Source organism: Sarcophilus harrisii, chromosome 1 (assembly GCF_902635505.1).
Source record: "Sarcophilus harrisii chromosome 1, mSarHar1.11, whole genome shotgun sequence".
NCBI classification, from domain to species: domain Eukaryota; kingdom Metazoa; phylum Chordata; class Mammalia; order Dasyuromorphia; family Dasyuridae; genus Sarcophilus; species Sarcophilus harrisii.
The window spans coordinates 446248448-446273906 of NC_045426.1; the positions used below are offsets into that span (position 1 = coordinate 446248448).

The window sequence follows — 25459 nt, forward strand, 5'->3', positions numbered from 1 at the left end:
AAGGGACACTTATTTGCTTCTAGCAGAATTTCAAATTTGTATTGTTAAGGCCCTTTTGGATTTTTAAAAAAATAAATCTGACACTATGATGCACTTCTCAAAAATAATCATACTCTTTGACTCAACAATTTTATTGTTGGGAATATATATAAAATTGTTGTGTTTGGGTTTTGTTATCATTGTTGTCTTAGAGAACTATCTTTTAGATGTACATAACAGGCAGTATTTGTAATTGCAAAAACCTAAAAACAATCTAAATGGCTAGCAATTGAGAGTATACTACTTAAGTTAATGATTCAAAAACATATACAAGTAAGATTGGTATAGTAGGTAGAGAGCAAGCCCTGAGTTAGGAAAACATGCATTGAAATCCTACCTCTGACAAATAAAAGCTGTATAATCAAGAGTAATTCACCTCTTGGTACAAAGCTTCTTAAACTGTGTGTCACAACCCCATAGGGACTCACATAAATGAATGTGGGGGGTCATAGAAAAATTTGACAACAATAAAAGGTATCAAATATTCCACCAAGATTTAATTGTTTATGGAAAAATAAACAAGCACATTCATTTCATTAGTATGCAAAGTTGCTTTCATCTTTAATAAATAGTAAAATTATGTATATGCCAAATAATTATTTTAAAATAAATTTCTTTATGATTGTCAGTAAATATTTGATTCGTGTACCTATTTTAGAAACCTACATATCTGGAATGGAGTAAAAATTTCTCAGGCAAAAAGGGGTCTTGAGTAGAAAAAGTTTAAGAAGGCCTGTTGTCATGCACCTCCACCCTCTCCATACAACTGTCTAATGAGTTGCATATCTGCAAACAAAACTATTAATGTTATGGAAAACTGAAAGGCTTGGTGCACTGAATAGAGGAACAGCCTTGGAAGCAGAAAAATTTAAGTTTAAGTCAGACCTCTGACAACTACTGGCTGTATAATCCTGTACTTATCCTTTCACCTCTCAAAATAGTTATGTTCTGGTTGGATTCTAATGAAATAGAGAACTATAATACAATTTAGGCAAATATGAAAAATGTTTTTTAAATCTAAAAAATCTTCATGAAATAAAGCAAAGCTCTTGGTTAGTTTTTTTTTTTTTTAAACAAAAGCAAAAAAAAAAAAAAAAACCCAAAATCAGAGTATATACATAATCATATCAGAGGCAAAATGAATGACAAAGAAAGAAAAAAACAATTCTAATTTTTTTTAAAGGTTGTTCATATTACCTAAGGAAAGGATAACTTATGAATAGCTTTTTTGATCCATTCATACCCACAAAATATCAGGAGAACTAGATCAACAATATCAAACTCAAATAAAAACAGAATCACTAATTCATATGTAAGGATGTGAGACACAAATTGACTTAGTTTTCAAAAATTAATATTTGATATTTTATTTAACATTAAGTTAATATTAATAACACTAATATTAAGTTTTATTGTATTTGGGGACATCTGGGTAGCTCATTGGATTGAGACTCATTTTTCTGAATTCAAATCTGGCCTCAGACACTTACTAGTTGTATGACTCTAGGCAAGGCATTTAACCCTGTTTGCTTCAGTTTTCTCATCCATTTTGCATCCAGTTTTCTCATCATTTAATGGGTATAAAGTGAAACCTTAGCATTGTTTTAATTTCCATTACTCTTTTTTACTGAAAAAATAAGCTGGATGAAAAAATGAGCTGGAAAAGGAAATGACAAATCATTCCAGTATCTTTGCCAAAAAAAATTCCAATTGGGGTCACAAAGAGTTGGACTCAGCCAAAAACAAATGAATAAATTCCATTTTTATACATTTTATTAAATATTTCCCAATGGTTTTTTTTTTTGTGAGACTGTTAGAGTTAAGTGACAACATAACTAGTAAGTGTCAAGTGTCTGATCAGGGTTCTGACTACAAGTCCATGCTCTGTCTGCTATGACACCTAGTTGCCCTTTCTAATGACTTTTTAATCTAGTCTGGATGCACTTGGGATTATGGTGATTCTGCCAAACATGTTGTATGGACCCATTGTGGCAAAAGGAGAACATGGAGAAGAGTCACATAAGAGGGTTATCATTTGCATTACTAGAGGGGGGCACATTGACTTTTTTTTTAATCTTACATCATATTCTGATGATATGCCTTATCCTATTTTATTGCAATGTGTAGAAATGTACTTTTGCCTACCACACCTGAGTTATAAAGCATCTTCAATTACTTGTATTGATATTTAATATTAAGTTCATAATACTACTGGCTGTGTGAACCTGTACATATCTTTCACTTTCATTCACTTGCACATTTAATGTTTTGTAAAGGAAGAAGATGCAAGCCCATTTTCACACATGAAAAAGTTTAAAACTAATACCTAATATTTTTAAAGCTATTAAGCTCTCATAACTAGAAGAAAATGCCAGCAAAATATGTATATGTATGTGTATGTATGTGTGGTTTAGAGAAACCAAGTCTTCTCTGAATCTTTCATGCTTCCTTCTCATTGGAGAAGTTAGATAGCCCTCCGCTTTAGTGAGGTATGGCTCTCTAGGGACCCATATAATCTTCCAAATTTACAGTAGTATTATGGTTGGAAGTTCTGGACCACAAGTTACATTTTGAAGAAAAAAGAACATAGTTTTGAAATATTTTTCATCCAGTTTTACCCTGTTACATGTAAATATTATTTTAAAAACAAAAAAAATTAATTAAAGAACTTCTGAGATATCTACATCTTTTTTTTTTTTTTCCTAAAAGTCATTTCAGACTTCGGGGTCTATAAAATTTCAGAAAGGAGTCTAATAATCTTTTTTCTTTAATGTTTGAATTTAACATAGTAATTCCAAAATTGATCTGTCTTTTTGTACTCACTTCTAAACTTTCTTCTTTTCAGTGTATTTTTTAAAGACTCACAGCAGAAAAAATTGTATTGTTAATTTTCTTTATAACTATCACTATACTTCCAACATTTTCCCCCTTGCCTAATAAAAGTGCTCATTTGTAATTAATGACTACAGTCAAGTAAAAGAAAAAAATTCACACATTGGCCATGTCTTAAAATGCATGACTCATATTTCATCTCTATTCCATCACTGCTGTACCAAGAAGTTAGAAGCATACTTAGTCATTAGTCTTATGACCATTACATTGATCAAAGTTCTTCAGTCTTTCACCAGTTTTTCCCTCAAAATATTGCAATTGTATGAATGTTTTTCCTGCTTCGGCTCACTACATTCAACATCAGTTCATACAAATCCTTCTAGGCTTGTCTAAATCTATCCCTTTTATCATTTCTTAAGACACAAAAATATTTTATTCATTTGTATGCTTTAATTTCTTCATTCTCTTCCTCAATTCATAGATGCTCATTTTCTGTCCAGGTTCTTGCTATAATAAAATGGGCTGCCATAAATATGAGTGTACATGTGGGATCTTCCCCTCTTTCTTTGAATCCCAACAGTGGTATCATTGAGCCAAAAAATATGCCCAATTTAGTGACTATTGGGGTTTCATTTCAAATTGCTTTCCAGAATAGTTAGACTAATTCACACTTCCACTAGTAGTACATTACTATGTCTCTCCTTCCATAAGCCCTCCAAAAATTATTTTCCTTTTTTGTCATCTTTGCCAATTTAATGGGTATAAAGTGAAACCTTAGCATTGTTTTAATTTCCATTACTCTTTTTTACTGAAAAAATAAGTTAAAACCAGAGTATGAATGCATTTCCCTATACTGAGGACATATTCTTTTCTCATGCCTGATCCTGAGAAGCATGGGCTCAAATTTAAAAGTGGTAGCTAGAAAAATTCTCCCCACCACAAAGTTCACTTTAGGTTACAGTGTAGTCAATGGATGAATTATTCCTTTGCTTGTAGGATACAGGATTTCAGTTCCCAGATTAATCCTTCTCTGGGAAGCATCAAGGAGATCAGTCCACAGGCCTGATGCATTCCTTAATTAAACTGCAGACCTTTAGTAACTCTTCCAACCTTCAGAAACTTAAACATTCATAATCTAGTCCATTCCATTGGTCTAAGCACTGGGAAGAACAAATACAAAGAGGCAAAGTGTTTATTACAGTTATATGTCAGCTCAAGTGAGAAAAATGAAATTAAGGTTTCTCTCCCTACCCTGAGACTTACATTGTTCTCTTTCACTCAAAACCCATCATAGAGAAAGTAATTTCCCCCCATTAAAACTTCTTGTGTATGGAAACTGAATGGATGCCCATCAATTGGAGAATGGCTGAATAAATTATGGCATATGAATGTTATGAAATATTGTTATTCTGTAAGAAACTCTTTCCAACAATGAGATGATTGAGGCTAGTTCAATGATGTGATGAAGAGAGCCACTCAGATCCAGAGAGAGGACTGTGGGAACTGTGTGAATCACAACATATTTTCACTCTGTTGTTATTTACTTGCATTTTGTTTTCTTTCGCATTTTTTCTTTCTGATCTGATTTCTCTTGTGCAGCATGATAACTGTATAAATATTATACATATATTGGATCTAACATATACTTTAACATGTTTAACATATATTGGATTACTTGCCATTTAGGAAAGGGGTAGGGAGGAGGGGAAAATTTGGAATACAAGGTTTCACAAGGGTCAATGTTGAAAAATTGTCCATGCATATGTTTTGAAAATAAAAAGCTTTAATTTTTAAAAAATGCATCTCTTTCAGAGGAAAAAAAAAAGAATGAGCTGAGAAGGAAATGGCAAACCACTCCAGTGTCTTTGCCAAGAAAACCCCAAATGGGGTCCCAAAGAGTCAGGCATAAATGAACAACAATTTAAAAATCCCTTGGTTCAAAAAAAAAAAAAAAAGAAAAGAAAAGAAAAGAAAAAGAATTTTATCTCTGTCCAAAACTTGAAAAGTTAAATATAAGTAATTGACAAACTTAGGTCATGTCTTCTATTATGTCTATTATATATATGTGTGTGTATATACAGAGAGAGAGAGAGAGAGTTGTGTATGTATTATACATATGTAAAATATATATATACATACACAGTAAGATATATATGGAGAAGGATCCCAATGTACATGTACAACAAAATATATATAATAAATATAAAATTAAAAATGTCTAAGTATGATTGGATGACTGAGGTTGAGCAATTATAGATTATTTGTGTGTATATGCATATATATTCATATAAATGTGTATAAATACACACATGTGAGTGGTTATATGTATGTGTGTATACTGTGTTATGCATGTGTGTATGTATACATGTTTTATCTTAATCACAAAATTGTCATTAGACAATATATTTTATTTCCTTGGACCTTTGTTCACTCATCTATAACGTTAAGGGATTATACTAGCTGACTATTTATCCAAATTTTCTCCATTCTTGAAAAACCCAAGGACAAACCTTACCCTATCTATTAAGCCTTTCTTATCTAATCAAAAAATGTTGATGTCCTCTTTTTTCTGAACAAATAAAGCATTTGCAGATAGAACTTGTATAATCTATTCCTTAATTATATGCTATCTCAGATTATTCTCCCAGATGTTTTACCTTTGTTCATCTTTTCCCTACTGATATGTCATATACTTCTTTTATATCCTTTACAATGTCTGCTATTCAATAAATGTTTATTGATTGAAAAGTCAGTCATTTCATTTTTCTAAAATCAATTTATTTTTTGAATAAAATTGTTATTTGACTTTGAGTGTAATATTACAACAAAACAATGAATCTTCTATACCAGCAGAGAAAGCTTCTGCAATAAAAATATAGAATCCCTAAAAAAAGAAAATATGGAATATAATTAATATAGGACTTTATGTACATATATTTTTTCTAAAAATCTATTTCATTTCTGAAAGGGTAAGAGTAAGCCATTTCAAAATTAGTTAATTATAATTTTTTTTCAATTTCTAAAGTACTGAGGAAACTATATTTTTGCATTTAGTGATCATAAATTTTATTTTAAAATAAATGTAGGCAATTGATCAGCTTGATGACATTACAACTCAGTAAACCTTTGTCTGGGGCTTTTATCTTTTTCTTCTTAGGGAAAGTGTGAACATATCCACTGATAATCACACTGACATAAATAGATTATCTATTGGGATATACCCAGTAATATCAGTAACTGCGGAATATCCAATAATTCCCCTAAAAGGGGTTCCTTGGTTGTTGAGTTGGTCCTTTCTGCTTTTTCAGAAAAATATTGAGAAAATTGGGCATAGACCAGAACTAAAGAATTAAAGTTCACTCATGAAGGTGGGAAAACAGAAGTGAGGAGGCAGTGCACATACGTAACTATCTGCTTCCGCCTTCCCATGCCCCACAACAGGAGATTCTAATGTCTGCCTTGGGACAGCATCATATTTTACTTGTATATGCTCTCCACCACATATCTAGAAATGAAGAAGAAAGTTCCTATATTGCCCAAATAACTCAGTAAATAAAGTAGGGCAAAGTCAAAAATTCTAGCATATTATGACAGTCTTTTGCTGCTCTTTCAATTCTAGGGCCATATACATGACACCCTTCTCCCCAAGAGTCTTACAGTACCAAAAAATTCTCCTTTATCTTTTCTATATGATTGAGTCCTTTAATTCTCCCAGGAACTCAACAAGATTCATATCACTTCTTGAGGAAATCATTAACCCATGACTCTAAGGAGAGTTCAGGAACTCTGTACAAGACATCAGAAGCCTAGGGCTCAAGGATCTCCACCATTCAGATTCTTGTTCTTCTCTACATGACTGTCTTGTCTTCAGGGAAAGGCCAAAAGATTACACCCTTGCCCTTGCTCTTGGCTGCAGCTGCGAATCCAATGTCTGGGAATTTTCTCTAGTGACATGGTTTAGAGAATGATTTCTTAAAACTGTTTCTCCTCATGACCACTTTTTGGTTAAGAAATTTTTACTCAACCCTGGGTATATAAGTATAATACAATTCAAACATTTCCTGATAATAAATCATAATTTCACAACCCCATATAGGGTCACAACCCACAATTTAAGAAGCTTTGGGTTAGAGCATTGCAACTGAAATGCACCTCTACCCCAAGGCTGTTATAATTGAATAACATGGGGAAAGAGAGGCTGTGAATATATTTTTTACCATTTTCTTTTCACTAATTTTTTGGAATTTCAAAACATTAGGAATAACATTACTGAAGGACAAGAAATTTAAGAAAATTTCCATTCTTCACAAAGACAAGTAACTTAAAATAAGAAATGTATGAATTTATACACTAAACATGAATGTAAACATCCACATTTACAGTATTCATTAAGGTCATATATTTCTCCCCCAGAGGTATAAGCCTAACAGTCTATGTCTGATAATAAACCATTTCATACACACACACAAACACACACACACATGAATTACATTTTACTTGGGGAAAAAATGCTATTTTTTTCATCAGACTAAGCAATGAAAAATATATTAAAGACCACTTTGGGTGCCATTAAAACTTACATAAAATGGACTTGGAACTTTTTGATCCCAAAATAAATGGAAATAAAGTATGATTTCAATGCATATTTATTTTAGGAAAATACATCATAAAATAATTTTCTTTGCACTATCTTCTCTCTTCATATTCCAAAAAAGAAGAAATAGTTGTCTGTACCCCTTCAAAAGAGAAAATCCCTAATTGTTGATCTTAATGATACCAAATCTCAAAAGGTTAAGTAAAAATTGCTTATAAAAAATGATTAGTTTGAACTCCATCAATGCTGACCCTAATTCCATCACTCCATTTTCTACACCAGTGGTGTCAAATTCATACTACTCTGGAATGAAGCCTGAGTCAGATTAAAAGGTATTTAGGAAATATTAAGCAAAAAATAAAAATATAACAGAATATAAATAATGTTAATATGTGGTTTTCCAAGTCAATATGTGGCCAAGAAGGATTCTTATGAATGGTTTGATACCACTGCATCACACCATATTTCCTATCTAGCTAATAACACCACTACTACTTTGGAACATTAATCTTTATGGCCATTTCTTGAGTGTTAAATTAATTCTTTGACATTTTAAATACTTTATTCCAGTAGACTAGGAAATAATGAAATTTATTTTGAAAAATACCTTCAGAAACTTTAGTAATGAGAAGGAAAAGTACACTGTTGCATTGAGGGTCTCTAAAAAAAACAAAAAAAAAATTTTATTAATACACAACATGTTTTTTCTCCTAGAAGAAAAGTTAAATAACCTAACAATTTTTATATCTTTTAGACTGTATTTTAAGCAGAATATTCCACCACAAACAAAATTGGATATGTATACACATTAGGATTTATGGCCAGGGCCCATGAATGAAAAGGCAACAAACTCATACTTCAGATTCTTCAGGGCTATTAATGTTTTCTAGTGGTATCATCAGCTTGCTCTCTCCAGGTCTGCATCTGGGTAACAATTCTCATTCCTACTACTTCCCACTGGTTGGTGTCTCTACTGTATTTGCCTTTCTTTCCAAGGCTATTCTCACTCAGCTACCTATTGGATTTGAACAGGAGCCTGTGGTTGAGAAAATCTCTTTTCTTCTAAGAAAAGCACTATTTCTGCCATCTCTTTTAGTTTATAGTCCATAGACTAAGCCGCTCTTTCAGTTTTGACAAATAGGCCCTTCACACACACACACACACACACACACACACACACACACACACACACACACACCCTAAGTCATCAAGACAAGAAGTAGCCTTTCCTTAAAGATGTCTATTAGTCCCAGAGACTTAGCCTCCAGGAGTCAAATGGTTTTAGAACATAGCAGCCAACTACTCCACTAATAAGAGCCTTTAGGGTCCAATTTAGTATTATTGTTGGATTTCCTGTGTCTGTAACTAAACAGTACATTGTTGGAGGAATTCCTACTAATTTCCATCTAATTCTTTATGAGGATCCTGTGTCATCAAAATCCACTGAGTGTATAAAGAGATTCTGCCAAAGATGAGAATGTGTAGATCTGAGTTATCATGGGTTTTCCCTCATCCATCAATATCCTTTGTTGCCTTCCATGTCCCAATGAACAGTTGTTGAAAAGCAAGAACAAAAAGCCAGGTGTCAGCTAATTATAACAGCAAGTATTTACATAGCACGTTAAGATTTATAATGTTACAAATATACTTCATTTTATCCTAAAAAAAAAAAAAAAAAAAAAAAGTAGAAGCTATGACTAACCCTATTTTATAGATAGGAAAAACTGAGTCAGAGAGTTTTTCTAAAATCTTGTCTCCATCACCTCTCCCCCTGTACTCCAGAACTTATAGAAAACTTCCCAAGTTTTTAGCCATTCTTGAATAAAGTTCAAACAAAATCCATATTTGTCTGTCAAAGGAAATTTTATTATCTGAACACAAAGGATTGACTTCTGTTCTCATCACTGCTAAACTCCAAAGGCTAGTCTATGCTACCTTGCTACCTGCCTACACTTCCTTTGTATCCTAATCACTTTTCAATTTCCTCTTCCTCTCTCTCTCTCTCTCTCTCTCTCCACCCCTCTCTCTCCCCTCCAGTTTCCTCGGTTGTCAAAATAAAAAACTTTTCCTTACTTCTTCTTCTTCTTCAGCTTTCTACACATTATGTCCTTGAACATTCCATATTTGATACTTCTGCCTCAGCTGGTTTTTTTCCTATCTGTGTGACTTCACCCTCTCAGTCTCCTTCACTGTTTTATCTTCCTCCTCCACTTTCTAAGTGTGGGAAATCCCTCCAAATTTTATCTTCAGGCCTTCTCTTTTACCTCTCCACTATCTTCTTTTTGGCAATCTCTTCCAATATGTCTTCAATTAGTCTCTCCATACAGGTGACTTCCAGCGCTCTCTATCCAGTCCAGACCTTGCCACTAAGTTACAGAACTGAAACCCAACCATTTGTTTAACATAATTATGTTTATAGACGGCCCCATCATCTTCCTAAGCACCCAGGTTCAAATCCTTAGAATCACCTTTGATTTTTCCCTCCTTTTATCCTTTAATAATTATTAATTATAATATATTATATAATAATAATATATTATACATTATATTAATTATTAACATGATATTAAATTATTATAATATATTAATTATAATAATTTAATATCATGTTAATAATTAATATCCTTTAATTTAATTTAAAAAATAAAGGAAGGAAGAATAATCTTCAGTTAGGTATATCAAGGTACTATGCTAGAACAACCAAGCTTGGAATCTACGTGTGTGTGTGTGTGTGTGTGTGTGTGTATGTGTGTATGTTTTAACTTCTCAGTGATTCATATACTATAACTATGTTGTATATCAGTCCCTTTCATTTCACTCATACAGACACTACTCAGATTCAGGCCTTCACCTTTCTCCAGGAACATTTCAATAGCCTCTTAATTGGGTTTCTATTTAAATATTTCCCTACTATATTCATTCTCCACTCAGCAGCTAAAGTGGGTTTCCTTCAGCATAAGTTATACTTACTCAATAAATTCTAATAGCTCCCTATTACTTCCATAGAGTACAATATTACAGACCTATCTAGAACACAGTAAGGGGAAACATTTATATGAATGGTATGTGACAGAGGAGAACTTGAATTTAGATCTTCTTGATTTCAAAGAAGGCATTCTATTAATTATATTACTCTTTATTTCAAAGACAGGTCCATAGTGCCATAGCTAGATAAAGCACTAGGCCTGAAGTCAGGAAAACCTGAGTTCAAATGCAGGTTTTCCTGACTTCATAAGTATAAGTATAACTTATGCTGAAGGAAACCCACTTTAGCTGCTGAGTGGAGGATGAATATAGTAGGGAAATATTTAAATAGAGACCCAATTAAGAGGCTATTGAAATGTTCCTGGAGAAAGGTGAAGGCCTGAATCTGAGTAGTGTCTGTATGAGTGAAATGAAAGGGACTGATATACAACATAGTTATAGTATATGAATCACTGAGAAGTTAAAACATACACACATACACACATACACTAATACACATACTTTTTGTGTGGTCTTGAGTAAGTCATCTACTTCAGTTTGCCTCACTTTCTTCAACTACAAAATGAGGCTAATAACAGCACTTACCTCCCAGAATTATTGAGATGATCAAATGAGATAATATTTGTAAAGTACTTGGCATATACTAAATGTCATATAAATGCTAACTATTATTATTATTATTGCTTTTATTTGTTCATGCCAAAAGTAAAATTATATAATTGAAAAAAGGAATACAGTACAATAATATGTTTCTGTCTTCACTTTGGGACAAAAATATAGCCATTTTATTAGTCTTAACAATACTCCATAAAATACCCTTAAAATATTTTTCAACTACTTAGGAAAGAAATTTAAATTTTTCACATAGTCTAATCCATCCCCTCCAAAAAGCTGTGTGTATTAGATAGAAAAATCTTGAAATTTTATTTTATATAATTTAAGAATTTATATACATATATAATATGCATATATGTATACATATATGTATATAAATATACATATATGGAGGATTTGCTTCCTCTGATACCCAAGTCAGTCAACAGAATCACAGATGATTGTATTTTGTATTATTAGTATATTGACAAGGTATTAACACCCTCTCATACTTTTTCTACCTATGAATACATCTTTAATATCATTGGCTTTTTAAAAAATCACCTTGTAATCTTGCAAGGCTTTATACCTAAGCCCTGGCAATAGCTAAAGTTTGGAAGATTCTATGAATCAAAAAGAATAAGAGATAACCACCTATGAAGGTATAACTAAGTTCTTCACTTCTTAAGAGGGAAAATAAGGGGATTTTCTTTTCTCCCCCTATCTATTTATTAGCCATGTTGCCTAATATCAAAATTACCTGCCCAGAGAGAGCAACATTTATAGAATAAGTTCAAGGGAATTTAAGGTTATTTGAGGGAGTAGAGACCCACACGCCAAAATGATACAGCTACAGAGATATAGTCACTGGAGGCTGAAAGCAATATCCAGGAATGTGAGCACTGACAGAAGAGAAAAATGCTATTCATGAACTAGCTAGAGTTAGTTCACTCAAGATTATAGCTAGAGAAAAGACCAAACCCTAGGGATCCAGCTGAGCTGGGCAAACAGAAGAAACACTTAGCCATGGAGGAAGTGTTATAAGGATTTCACTGGAGATAATATATTTTAATGCCTAACAGTGCCAAAACAATGAGCAATTTCAACCATATGTGTTCCCCATATTTGTACCTCTAAGTTTATGCCCATTCTACCCAAAGTCATTGTATATTTGTAGGAGAGCGTATCCTGTATTTATGGGATGAGCTACTGTTCTTACTATGCCCTTTTAGTAACTGCCTTTGCTAAAAGATAATTGCATATTGTTTTGATCCAGCAGTATCACTATTGGGTCTGTATCACAAAGAAAGCATAAAAGAGAAAAAACAACCCAAATATACAAAAATTTTTGAAGCAGCTCTTTTTTGTGGAGGTGAGAAACTGGAAAAATGAGTGGATGCCCATCATTTGAGGAATGACTAAATAAATTATAGTATGTGAATGTAATGAAATATTATTGTTCTATAAGAAATGATGAGCAGACTGATTTCAGAAGAGCCTGGAAAGACATATAAACTGATGCTGAATGAAGTGAACTGAATGAAGAACCAGGAAGAATACAGTAACAACAAGATTATGTGATGATCAACTGTGTTAGACATAACTCTTCTCAGCAATACGGTCACCCAAGACAATTCCAAGAGACCTGGGGAAAAAAATGCCATCTGCTTCCAGAGAGAGAACTATGGAGACTAAATGCAGATCAAAGCATACTGTTTACCTTTTATTTTTTTTGTTTACTTTTTCTTTCTGGTGGTCTTTCCCTTTTGTTCTAATTTTTTTCCACAACATAATATGGAATATGTTTTAAATGATTGTACATGTATAACCTATATCAGATTGCTTGCTCTCTTAAGGAGGGGAGAGGTAAGAGAGGAAAAGAGAAAAAACATTTGGAACTCAAAATCATACAAAATGAATGTTGAAAACTATCTTTACATGTAACTGGAAAACCAAACTACTATTGCTACAAATTATATACTATAACTAATTGCATATCCTACCTAATAATCTTAAGGAGAAGCATACTAGTAGAGACTCATGGGCATTGTCTTTTTAGAAGGACAATCTCATAGGGTACTTATGTTGCAAATCCAAGTACCTGTTGGGGACAATAGCCCAAAGCAGAAACTGCACACACACACACACACACACACACACACACACACACATTAGATGGTGCTGTGTGAATAGAATGCTGAGATTGAAGTCAGAAAGATTATTTTTCATGGGTATAGATTTGTGCTTGACACTCATCAGCTTTGTGACTGTGAGCAAGCCATTTAACCCTGTTTGCTTTAGTGTCTTTATCTGTAAAATGAGCTGGAGAAGGAATGGCAAATAACTTCAGTAGCTTTATCACAAAAACTCCAAATGAGGTCATGAAGAGTTAGACATGTCTAAAAAACAACTGAACAACAATAAAATATATATACATATTTATAAACACACAGAGGGACATATATAGACACATTTGTGTGTATATATGTGTATTTGTATATATACTAATAAATGTATTTTTCTTTTTAGTGGCAACTATGTTTGAATTCAATATTCTAAGTACAGCTTTAAAATTTAAATGTTTCAAAATATTGTTTTGCTAATTTCTAAGGGGTATGTACTTTGATGGATCCATGATCACATTTATGTATTCACATAGACACATATAGACATACACAGATGCATAACTTTTAAACTTGTGATTTCTTTGGGGAAGAGAATTCAGAAAGAGAGAGAGATGATATAAATAGAGATGATGTCAATGTAGTTATAGCTATGTTGACAGATGATGTTGATAAAGATAAAGATAGATGTAAAAGTGGTAGAGATATAAATAGATAAATATAGATATAATTCTAGATAATCCAGATCTGTGATTTCATTGGTGTCCAAGCAGGGGTCCTCAAATTTTTTAAATAGGGGGCCAGTTCACTGTCCCTCAGACTGTTGGAGGGCCGGACTATAGTAAAAACAAAAACTTTGTTTTGTGGGCCTTTAAATAAAGAAACTTCATACTGGGTGAGGGGGATAATCGTCCTCAGCTGCCGCATCTGGCTTGCGGGCCGCCGTAGTTTGAGGACCACTAGTAGGGAATTGCCTATAATAGTTCAGAACAGCAACTATTCACCAATTTACAGTCTTATAGAGCTACCCAAGATGCAGAAATATTAGAAGGATTTGTCTAAGATCACCCAGACAATAGAAATGAGAGGTAAAGCTTGAATCCAGGTTGTCTTCTCTCCAAAGCTGGCTCTCTAGATTTCCTATCATGCTGCCTCACATAAGAAAAATAAAATGAAACAAATGCTTACCTCCCTTTAAAATATTGCAGAATGAATAATCACCATCAGCTCCATGGCATATAATTTCTTTTCTATGTGGTAATATTACAGATGACTTAAATTCTGCATGAATATTAAAATATAGATCTTTCAAGTCTCTCCCTAAAAAAAAAAAAAATCTATTATTACACAATGCTTAGAAGTGAAAAAATATATACAAATAGAATAGAAAAAATATACAAATAGAAGAAAAAATATCAAGTTAAAGAGAATAAAGAAGAAAACATTTATCTTGATTTTAATCCAAAAAATTATTTCAAAAATTAAATAAAAATTTAATTTTTGAAAATTTCAAAAACTATCTACAACCATTCTTTTAAAATTATTTTGTTATGAACTTAACAAACATGAATATTTCCATTAACAGGGCAAAGAAAAAGAATATAAAACTATAAATTTCTATTATGTATGGCTTGGTTTTTAAGTATATATTAAATTTAACATAAGTGCTATTGTTAATTTCTAGAAAATAGGGTGGGGGATAACATACCAATTTAATATATATGTCTTATGTTGAGGGAAATTTTCTCGATATATTTCTCCATCATCCTTATCATGTTTCTTTATTATTTACATTATTATAGATGATTGATTTTGTATTCATGCAGATTACACTGAAAGTTTGTTTCATCTAATAAACCAAAAATTAACACTCAAAAAGGGATGTGAAAATGCTTGTACTACCTCCCTCCCAAAGCTTTTCTTTCTTCCTCTTGGAGAGAACACTGACTTCTGAACTGCTTTCTATCTTCTGTATAGTTTTAAATGTTTCAGTGGTATTCTTTTTTTTCTTTTTTTTTTTCTGTTTTCTTTGGGGAGGGGGGAAGAGGAGGAGCATCATTCTCACTATCCTTCCTATGTTCTTTCCTTTGTCTTCCACAAAAAAACTAAAAGCTCATTATAATGAATAGGCATAGTCAAGCTATATATTCATCCATTTGCTGTTTCAGGAAATAGGCCTCATTCTGTACTTCTACTCTATCATTCTTTTGCCAAAAGATGGGAAGTCATCGGTTTTCGGAAGTCATGATTGTCCACTGTACTGATCAGAATTGTTAAGGCTTTCTAAGTTATTTTTCTTAATAATTTTGTAATCATAAATTTTCCCCTAAAGATTTATTTGGCTATATCTCAAAAGATTTGGTATATTGTCTAATTGTTTTCATTCTTTGATGAAATTATTTATTGTTTCTATAACTCTGCTCTTTGATTCACATCTCTTTTAAGATTAATTCCCTTCTTCAAATTTATTTCATTAAATATAAAATTTATTGCATTGTGGTCAGTAAAGAATATACTTAGTATCCTTTTTAACATATATATGTATATGTAAATATATGTATATATTTATTTAAGACTTTTATGCTGCAGCACATGATTAATTTTTGTGAAGATGCCATGCACAACTGAGAAATAAGCATATTCCCATTCTATTTCTTTTTCATGTCAAAGTGGAAGACCACTGGTATCAAAGGTAGAAATATTTGAATTTAAATCTTACATCTAACACAAAATGACTGTATTTCCCTGAACAAGTAGTTTAACTACTCATTGCTTTAATCACCTCTCCGAACACCTCTACCATGAGGCGCCAAACTGAATTGAGAAAGTTTCTCTATCTAGGAATTCTCTTTATCAAATAATCTTAAATCCAATTTCAATTCTTACTCCCATTAATCTCTATAATATATAAATTTTATAAAATTCATTTCATAAATTTGACCTTTCTCTTGTTTTTCTTTTTGTTAGCTTTGTCTAAGCTCTGAGAAAAGTCACTATGACACTCAATCTACTTCTTCTAATTGAATTAACTTTTCATTTAACTATTTATATGCTATGCCAGTTTGGTACATAAATATTAAATACTGATATTATTTCATTACTTGTGGATGATATATATTGTTTTTCAAAAATTTGTCTGAAGCATAATAAACTTTGCTCCAACTCTTCATTATAACTGTGTTAATTTTTATATCAAGTATATTTCTTGTAAATAGCATATTGTTAAAAAATGCTTTCTACTCTTGTGATTCTTCTGCAGACTTCAAACTGGGCTAGGGACCATGTGGGAAAAAACCAAGGACCTATTTCTAGAGTAAGACAGTCTCCATTCCCCTCCCAGATAATTGGCATCTCTTTTCATTGACTGTGTAGCTGGAGCAAGATGTATTTTTAAACCAAACTGAGTCAATCTTTCTCTTTTCTAGCAGTGTCTAGTTGCTGAAAGCCCTATTCAACTAAAGCTTAGACACCATGTACTAAAATGGGCAGCTAAATGACTTGGTGAATAGAGTGTCAGTCCTGGAATGAGAACCTGAATTCAGTCCCAGCCTTAGACACTCACAAGCTGTATAACCCAGGGCAAGTCACTTAAGCTTGTTTGCCTTAGTTTCCTCATCTATAAAATAAGCTAAAGAAGGAAATGCCAAATTACTCCAGTATCTTTGCCAAGAAAATCCCAAATGAAGCTGTAAAGAATTGAACTTGATCCGGAAAGAATCAGACACGATTAATTGATTAAACAATACTGAGATGGATGTAAGAAGAGTTCCACCTTCCACCTCTACTTTTAGGCCCTATGGCCTCCAAAATGTATGTAGGGTTTAGTTGATTTCATTTGTCCTTTTAAATTTCTGGAGGTAGGTAGGGGACTCTGAACCCAAAAGGAGAGCCATGGGTTTTGGAAGCAAGATCTCAAGTCATTTGTTACTGCAAACCCAATAAGAAAACTCAGAGAAGCTAAGGTGGGAACTTTGGATTTATAACTCAGTAGGACAGATGCTATATGAGGACTTAGTTAAATTGTAAAACTAATGATGAGGTCCTGGGTATCAAGGTGGATGTTAACAAAGAATGCCTGAAGCACTAATAAGTTTAATAATTCTCCCTGAGGGAAGCAGAGAAAGGCACCCATAAGATCGATCAGCTCATCCTTAAGCAAGTCTTTGGTTCTTAAGTAGGCCTTTTGTTCAAATGAAGGTCCCCTTCACCCCCTCCCCCTCTACAGACACATCCCATACACCTCAGGTATTTGGAAATCCCATCTTACTGCATCCAATCAAAAAGCCATGTTAAAATATCAAACCCCCAAGATTAAATTTCTCCTCTAAATCTGCCCATGACCTTTGCCATTTTTTGAAAAATGGTATGAAGACTCTTTTTTTTTGGTCATGGATTTCAGGTGGTCCAATAATTTTCAAACTGTCTCTCTTGGATCTATTTTCCAAGTCAGCTGTTTTTCCAATGAGGTATTTAACATTTTCTTAGTTTTTCACTCTCTTTTGTTTGACTGATTCTTGATTTCTCACGCAAATGTTTCCAGTTGCCTAGCTCTAGTTTTTAATGTATGATTTTCTTCAGTTAGCTTTTCTATCTCATTTTCTGTTTGATTAAGTCTACTTTTAAAGGTGTTGTTTTCTTCAGGGGATTTTTTTTTGCATTTGGCTTATTGCATTTTTTAAGGAATTGTTTTCTTCTATCAGTTTTTGTCCTCCTTTTTCCAAGTTGTTGACTCTCTCTTAAATATTTCTCATTTCTTTTCCCATTTTTTCTTCTGCATCTCTTATTTAACTTTTAAAATCCTTTATGAGTTCTTTCAAGAAGGCTCTTTGAGCTTGCAACTAATTCATGATACCCTTTGAGGTTTTACATGTTGGGATTTTGTCCTCTTCTGAGTTGATGTTTTAGTCTTCCCTTTCATCATAAGTAGCTTTCTATACTCAAGGTTCTTTTCTATTTTTTGCTCATTTACTTTATTTCTTTCTCCCCACCCCTCTGCCTATTTTGTGACTTTTAAAGCAAGCTCTGTTCCTGGGATACAATGGATTGTCTTAAATCTTTTGTAGCTTTGAGTCTTGGCTTTGAGCACAGGAGCCCCTTGTGTCTTGATCTGGAAAACTGCTTCATTACATCTCATTGTTGTAATAACAAAGAGTCATTATAACTCTTTCTAGAGTTCCGTTGCTCCAGACTCTATTTTCACAGGCTTGGTTTCATATGCTTTTCAAGAGAAACTGGGAAAGCTCAAGCAGCTTCTTGGCTTCACTCCACCTCTTTGGGTCCACCCCTAGAACCCTGTGCCATCTTTAATAACCCTTTTAGGGTTAGTCCACCATGGTGTCTTTCTTCTTCTCCCTTTCCTCACCTCCATCTCCTCATGGTACCTTTTTCCTTGTTATAGCTAATTCTTTTAGGGTGCTCAATCCCTATTAGGGTTAGCCCATGATCCCCTTCCCTTGCTAACCCCTTTTGGGGTTAGTCTGCTAAACTCCTCTATGGATTTAGCCTGCCAGTTAATGGTGTACTCCCAAGTCATGGCATATTCCTTTTAATGGCATCTTTCCTCTGGTTAATTGTGAGTTCCACTAGGAAACTTCTTTCCCCTTGTTAATTGTTTAAAAAAAACAAAACAAAACAAAAAACCTTTCCTTGCCAATTCCTATGTATTAATTCACATAATAAATAGCATTCGTACCTATGACTGTCATGGTTGCTTCATGTCAAGAAAATTATTCTTTTCACAATCAATTGCTTTCCCCAAACTATTTGATAATTATTACTCCTGGTGCCTTTTTTACCCTTCCCTAATACCCCTGTCTTCCCCAAAGACTGAGGTGGTATAAAGGAGGATTCTGTCTCCCAAGTATTAGGGGGAGGGGGAAAGGAATGTTTGTATCCTTTTTCTTATCACACTTTTGAAGTAAACATTCCTTTGTAAACACTAATATGATTAAGTGGCCAAATATAACTGGGGTGCTATGAATCCAAAATTAGAGAACACAGTTGGTGGGAACTTGAGCCAGTAGTAGACTAGATATCCCCAAATATCTTTAAGGATATCTAACTACCCTAGGAAAGGGGTAAAATGTAACATACCTGGTCTTCAGGCAGTGGAAGACGGAGTAGTCACTGTTACAGTGGCAATTATGTATCTTCTTTTAGCCATGGCAAAATATTTATGAGAAGTGAGTCTTTTAGCTAATAGATTTGTGGACTGTGAAACTTACATATAAAATTATCTATATATAATTGGTCACCATTAATACAAAGGCAACAACATATTTTGCTAAGCATCATTTACTCTGCTCAACTGGTATACATAGAAAAGTGCAGAAACCTTCCTCTTCCTTTTCTACAAAGACCTAAGTATTTTGTAGTTTAGTACCCAGAATTTCTAGATTATCTAACAACATAATATTATTATTAGTAACAACTACAATAACTATCATTTATACAGTGCTTTGAGATTTACAAAACAGTTAACAAATAAAATATCTATCTTAAATACATCCTTCAATATGGCAAGGATACCTGATTGCATCACTAGGTATACTCCATATGTCAACTTCTACAACTTGCATACTATTGTTTGGGTCCTGATTGACTGAGAGTGAATCTAAATAGCAATCATTTCTATTTTGGCCAGAAAGTCTGAAGTTCATCCCCTCCTAGATTTTACACACACACACACACACACACACACACACACACATATATATATATATATATATATATACTAAATGAAAGAAGCCATTCTTTGCCTCAATTGCTATTAACCTTAATGGTTGAATGGGTGTGGCCTCCGTCAAACTGAGATCTCAAACTGTTGAAGACCTTAGCTTAAAAAGGCCAATATCTACCATTTCATCCAGGGCCATTTTCAGATACCCTGATCTATATCTGGCCACTGGACCCAGATAAGTCTGGAGGGGAAAGTGAGGCAGGAGACTTTGCACATCCCTCCTTTACTTAAATCCAATTTAAATGATCCACCAGACATTTCAAACTAAATGTCCTAGATAAACTCACTATGTGCAAAAGAGAATTCATTCTCTTTCATTCCTAAGTGACTTTTCTTCCAAACTTCCCCACTTCTCCTAGAGTCCCAGTTTCATAACTTCAGCCTTATGCTGTATTCCTCACACTCCCTTACCCAGCATATTCAACTAATTGCCAATTCTTGACATTTCTACCTCCACAATGTCTCACATCTAACCCCTACTCTCTACTAAACTGAAACCTTGGTTCAGGCCTTCCTCACTTCTCACCTAGATTATTGCCATTTCCTCCACACAGATTCAGTGTCACTTTTCTATTCAACAAACTCTAGTGACTTCCTGTCATAACTGGAATGAAATATAAATGCTTCCATTTGGCTTTTAAAGTTCATAACCAGGCTCCAGTTTATCTTTCTAGTCCCATTTTACTCTATTGTCTTTCCTACAACCTTTGTTCTAGCCAAATTGTTCTTCTCTCTGTTCTTCACAAATCTCACCCAATTTCCTTTGTATTAGTCATGTCTCATACCAGAATGCTTTCGCTGGTACCATCCTTATCTTTCCTCTTCAAGACTTAGCTCAAGCACTACCTCCTACACATCTAAACTTTGTTACTCCAATTGAGAGTTCCCTGTCTTCCTAATTTCCTTACTGTATTTAACTACCTTATATTTACTCTACATATAATTATGCATGTACATGTTGTTTAGCACAATAGAACGTAAGCAATTATTTCATTTTTTTTTGAAGCCCTAGTATCTAGCATGCTACGTGGCACATAGAAGGTGATTGATATATTTGGTAATTGATTCATAGATTGATTGACCATTTCAATAACCTCCAAATTGGTCAATCTGCTTCTATTCTTCCCCTTCTCTAAAGTATCTTCCACACAGCTGCCAAATTTATATTCCTAAAGACTGTTCTTTCTATGTCATTCCTTTATTCAAAAGTCTTGAGTAATTCCTGAGTTGAGGATACGATACAAAATTCTCAATCTGCCATTCAAGGTTTTTTACAATGTACCTCCTCACCAGCCTTTTCAGTCACATTTCACATTACTCTCTCTCTCTCTCTTTCTCCTTCTTTGATGAGGCAATTGGAGTTAAGTGACTGGCCCAGGGTCATACAACTAGTAAGTGTTACGCTTCTGAGGCTAGATTTGAACTCAAACACTCCTTACTTGAGGGCGGTATTCTATTCATTGTGCCATCTAGCTGCCCCTCACATTATTCTCTTACACAAATCTGTCTCCAACAAGCTTACCTGCTAGCTTTTTCCCATATGCAATATTTCATTTCCTATTAATATGTTTTTGCAGAGGTATTTCCCTACTCACTAAAATACACTCATTCGTCATTACTATCTCTTAGAATTTTTTCCTTTCTTATTTTCCTTTTAAGTACAACTCAGCAGCTATCTCTTACACAAGGTCTTTCTTGATCTTTCTCTTGAAATTTGTATGTTTCCTTATCTGGGTATACATTATATCCACCCCAAATAGAATCTATATTCTTTGGGGGCAGGGATTGTTTTGCATTTTACTCAAGTATCTAGTACAGTGCTTTACAACATAGTAGCATCTAATAAATTTTTGTTAAATGAATTTAATTAAAATGAATGTAATTGAAGAAGGGATTCAAAATTGTAAGAAGGAACTGTATCTTTGGAGTCCCTAACTCTAAGATTTTTTTTTTTAATTCTAAGCAATGAGTCAAAAATAAATTATTGTCATTCTTATTATTTGGGCGTTACTGTTAAACCAGTAATTTACAATGGAATATAGTAAAAATTAAGTATGTGTCAAGACTATAAAATGTTTTAATGGAACAATTTGGACTATATACATCATCAAAGATGTTTCTTGTACTCTTTTGACTCAAAGACAATATAAGAAATGGACTTACGTGGCACATAGTAAAGAGACAAATTTCCTTTGGTGTAGTTCCAACTTAAACAGGGTCTAACATTTATTGTTGGTATGGGCTTCTTGTCATCTAAATGGAATAAAAACAATGCCAGTAGATTATCATAAATCACCTCTTAGTATAACTTTTCAAGTTCCTAGATTCAACCAGATACCTACCCAGATTCACCCAACAAGTCTTTATATTGAAAAATTCACTGTGAGAAGAGTTCAGAAACAGTTAAGGAATTTGAAAAAATCTTTTTCACAACATGATTTACTCCAGAGTTGGACTTTTATATTTATCTACTCCTTTTCACATTCCCCAGGATCTATTTCAGTTCTGTACTTCCTGGAATTAAATGGATGCATACTGTAACTCAACAGATAAGTAACAAATACTGATTGCATGGATGGTTGGATGATTGAATGAATAAATGGCTGTTTCCCATTTTTTAAAGAAAGCCAAACCCAAATAGCTTTTTCAATGACTATTCTATGTAGAATCAATCCATTCAAATAAATAACCATTATTATTTATCTTATTCATTCATTATTCTTTTGAACAAGACACACAGAAAGCAAAATTTAAAATCATTTTGATTATTACTTCTACGAAAATGCTATTAAATGATAGCATTTTCACTCTTTCTGTTATTGTTTGCTTGCATTTTTGTTTTCCTTCTCAGGTTTTTTTTTTTCTTTCTAGATCCGATTTTTCTTGTGCAGCAAGATAAATATATATATATATATATATATATATATATATATATATATATACATATATTGGATTTAACATATTTAACATATATTGGATTACCATCTAGGGGAGGGGGTGTGGGAAAGGAGGGGAAAATTTGGAACAGAAGGTTTTGCAAGGGTCAATAGTGAAAAAATTATCCATGTTTTGTAAATAAATAGATAAAATAATTTTTAAAAAAAATTAAAAAGAAAATACTGTTAAATGAAATAAAATTAATATATATGAAGGGAATTGCTCTTGGAAACCCAATATCTAATGAGGGAGAAAAGACTGATATCTCAGTGTTAAAATAACTGTAAAATTGGAGAGTTCTACAAAGTAATCCCTTTATGAAAAGCAAAGTCCTTTGAATAAATTAAATAGGAAAGCAATGTCAATGAACTAAAGATAATAGGCCACATAGAAGCCATTCAAAACTTGAAATAGGGAGACCATGAGAAGCATTGTTAAACTGGGAGAATAAAAGTTCAGGAACCACAAAGAAAGGAGCCAGAATTCTGGGAACAAAGCTTTGGGGGCCATTTGGACATAGAGAAATATTAGGACAAATAGTGTTGCTGAAACTCCATACCAGACTAATCCTCCTTTCTCTTTTTGGGCTAAAAAAATTTGTGGAAGCCTGAAATCTTTTTCTAGACAGGGAGAAAGTCTGTTTATGTTCCTTTGTTTTAAACATCTACTTTCTTTACACATTTCAAATAAAATGGACTTCACCATATACATAGTAGAACAGAAAAAAAGATTGTTTTTCTTGACACTTGATTTCTATAATATAGAATTTGATCTTCTTTTAAAATATATAATAAATTAAAAATGTAACTTTCAAAGCTGCTCTATTTTGATTCTTTCTAGACTTCCTTCTGTTTCATTCTACACATTTTAAAAGGTAAAAGATTTACATTATTTGAAGAAAAACCTAGTATATTATTCTGTGCATTTTAAACTGTTTTGATGTATTTCTATTCTTTTTTTTCCTTTTCTTTTTGGTTGCTCTCTCCCTGATCCCCACCTTCCACTTCTATCCCCATTCTTTCCTCTATCATTTCTCCCCTTTCTCACCTAGAGTTCCCATCATTTCTTCACCCTAACATCCCTGTTTATGAAAATGAGATTGAAAATACAGTATTCTTTTGGTCTTCTACGTGATCTATAATATATTCTAATGATAAAATATCACTTTTGTTTTTCCTTCTATTTGTCTTTACTCAAGTGATCTCCACTGTGCATCTTCCTGAATTTCCTCACATAAGTACATCTTTTAAAAATACATATTGCTTTTGAATAAGATATACAAATCCAGAACTATAATCCACTTAAAGTCTTTTATTCTACCATATCTCATTCTACCTTCTCTGATGTCAAATTTGCCTATTTATATAAGGATATTGAGTTCCTTTTGTTTGTGAGTCCAATACAAAATAGAACCAAGGTTAGGCTTAACCTAGAGGACAAGAATGCAGTATTGTATAGTCTGCTTTGTACTTTGACCCTTTTCTTAATTGGAGAGAAGGAACAGCACTTGCCTTTTGATTCTATGAGAGTCTTATTCTATGCATATATAAGAGAAAGAATATGTGGCCAGAAAAAACATCATGTAAAAAATATCTACAAATTTTAGTGTATTCTATTCCAGAGGTCCCAAGTTCAATTATCAGTTTGCTATTTACTTGCAGTAACTATGTTTCACTTTTCTGGGCCTCATTTTCCTCAGCTATGAAATGATGGGTTTGAACTAAATGATCTTTAAGATAATAATGATAATAATAATAGCTAGCATTTATATTGTGCTTCAAAGTTTGCAAAACACTATGGAAGTGTTACCATATTTGAACTTCACAAGCACCCTTAAATAAATGCCATTATTATCTCCATTTCACAAGTGAGAAAACTGAGGCAAAGAGGGTCACAGAGCTGATAAGTATCTGAGGCAGGATTTGAATTCAGGTTTTCCTGATCCTAGGTCTAGCACTCTATTCTATCCTTTGCCTCTTTCTCCAAACTATTTCTGGAAATGAGGCAGCAAAACCCACCTGTCTCAATGCCAGGGGTGATATTATCATCCTCATCTCTAGATTTTATGATTCTAAGAGTTAGCAGCCAAACAAGCTAATGAAACCCTGGGCTGCAGGAATAGAACCCAGAGTAAAAAAGATCTATATTTTGCCCTATGCAGAACATCTGGGGCATTTTATCTAATTTTGGACATCATATTTTAAAACAGGCAAGTTGAAAACATATACTGAGCAGGGTAGTGAGAATACTGAAGGGATTGGTTTATAGTCCTTTGGGCATAGTTCTACATTGCTCTCCAAAATGGCTGGATCATTTCACAATTCTACCAACAATGCATTAGTGTCCCCACAGTTTTCCTACATCTCCTCCAACATTCATCATTATTTTTTTCTGTCATTTTAGCCAGTCTGAGAGATGTGAAGTAGTACCTCAAATTGTCTTAATTTCCATTTCTAATTAATAGTGATTTAGAGCATTTTTTCATATGACTAAAAATTGCTTAATTTCTTCACCTGAAAATTGTTCATATCCTTTGATCATTTATCAATTGGGGAATGACTAATGTTCTTATAAATTTGAGTCGATTCTCTATATATTTTAGAAATGAGACTTTTA

The 25459-nt window shown here is 33.1% G+C and overlaps 1 protein-coding gene across 2 annotated transcripts in view; it reads right to left on the reverse strand.

The window, feature by feature from the left end:
- Positions 1–25459, reverse strand: part of LY96 (lymphocyte antigen 96) — a 37073-nt gene that overhangs the window by 10218 nt on the left and 1396 nt on the right. The window contains exons 2-5 of one of the 2 annotated variants that reach the window (XM_012541257.3): positions 22070–22159; positions 14356–14487; positions 8073–8125; positions 5628–5755 (exon numbers count right to left, since the gene is read on the reverse strand). In XM_012541257.3, coding sequence (XP_012396711.1) covers positions 5669–5755; positions 8073–8125; positions 14356–14487; positions 22070–22159 — 362 coding nt within the window. In that variant the 3' untranslated portion in view covers positions 5628–5668. Of the gene's footprint in view, positions 1–5627; positions 5756–8072; positions 8126–14355; positions 14488–22069; positions 22160–25459 lie in introns of those variants that run through there. The other variant, XM_031946246.1, reaches the window with a different exon arrangement.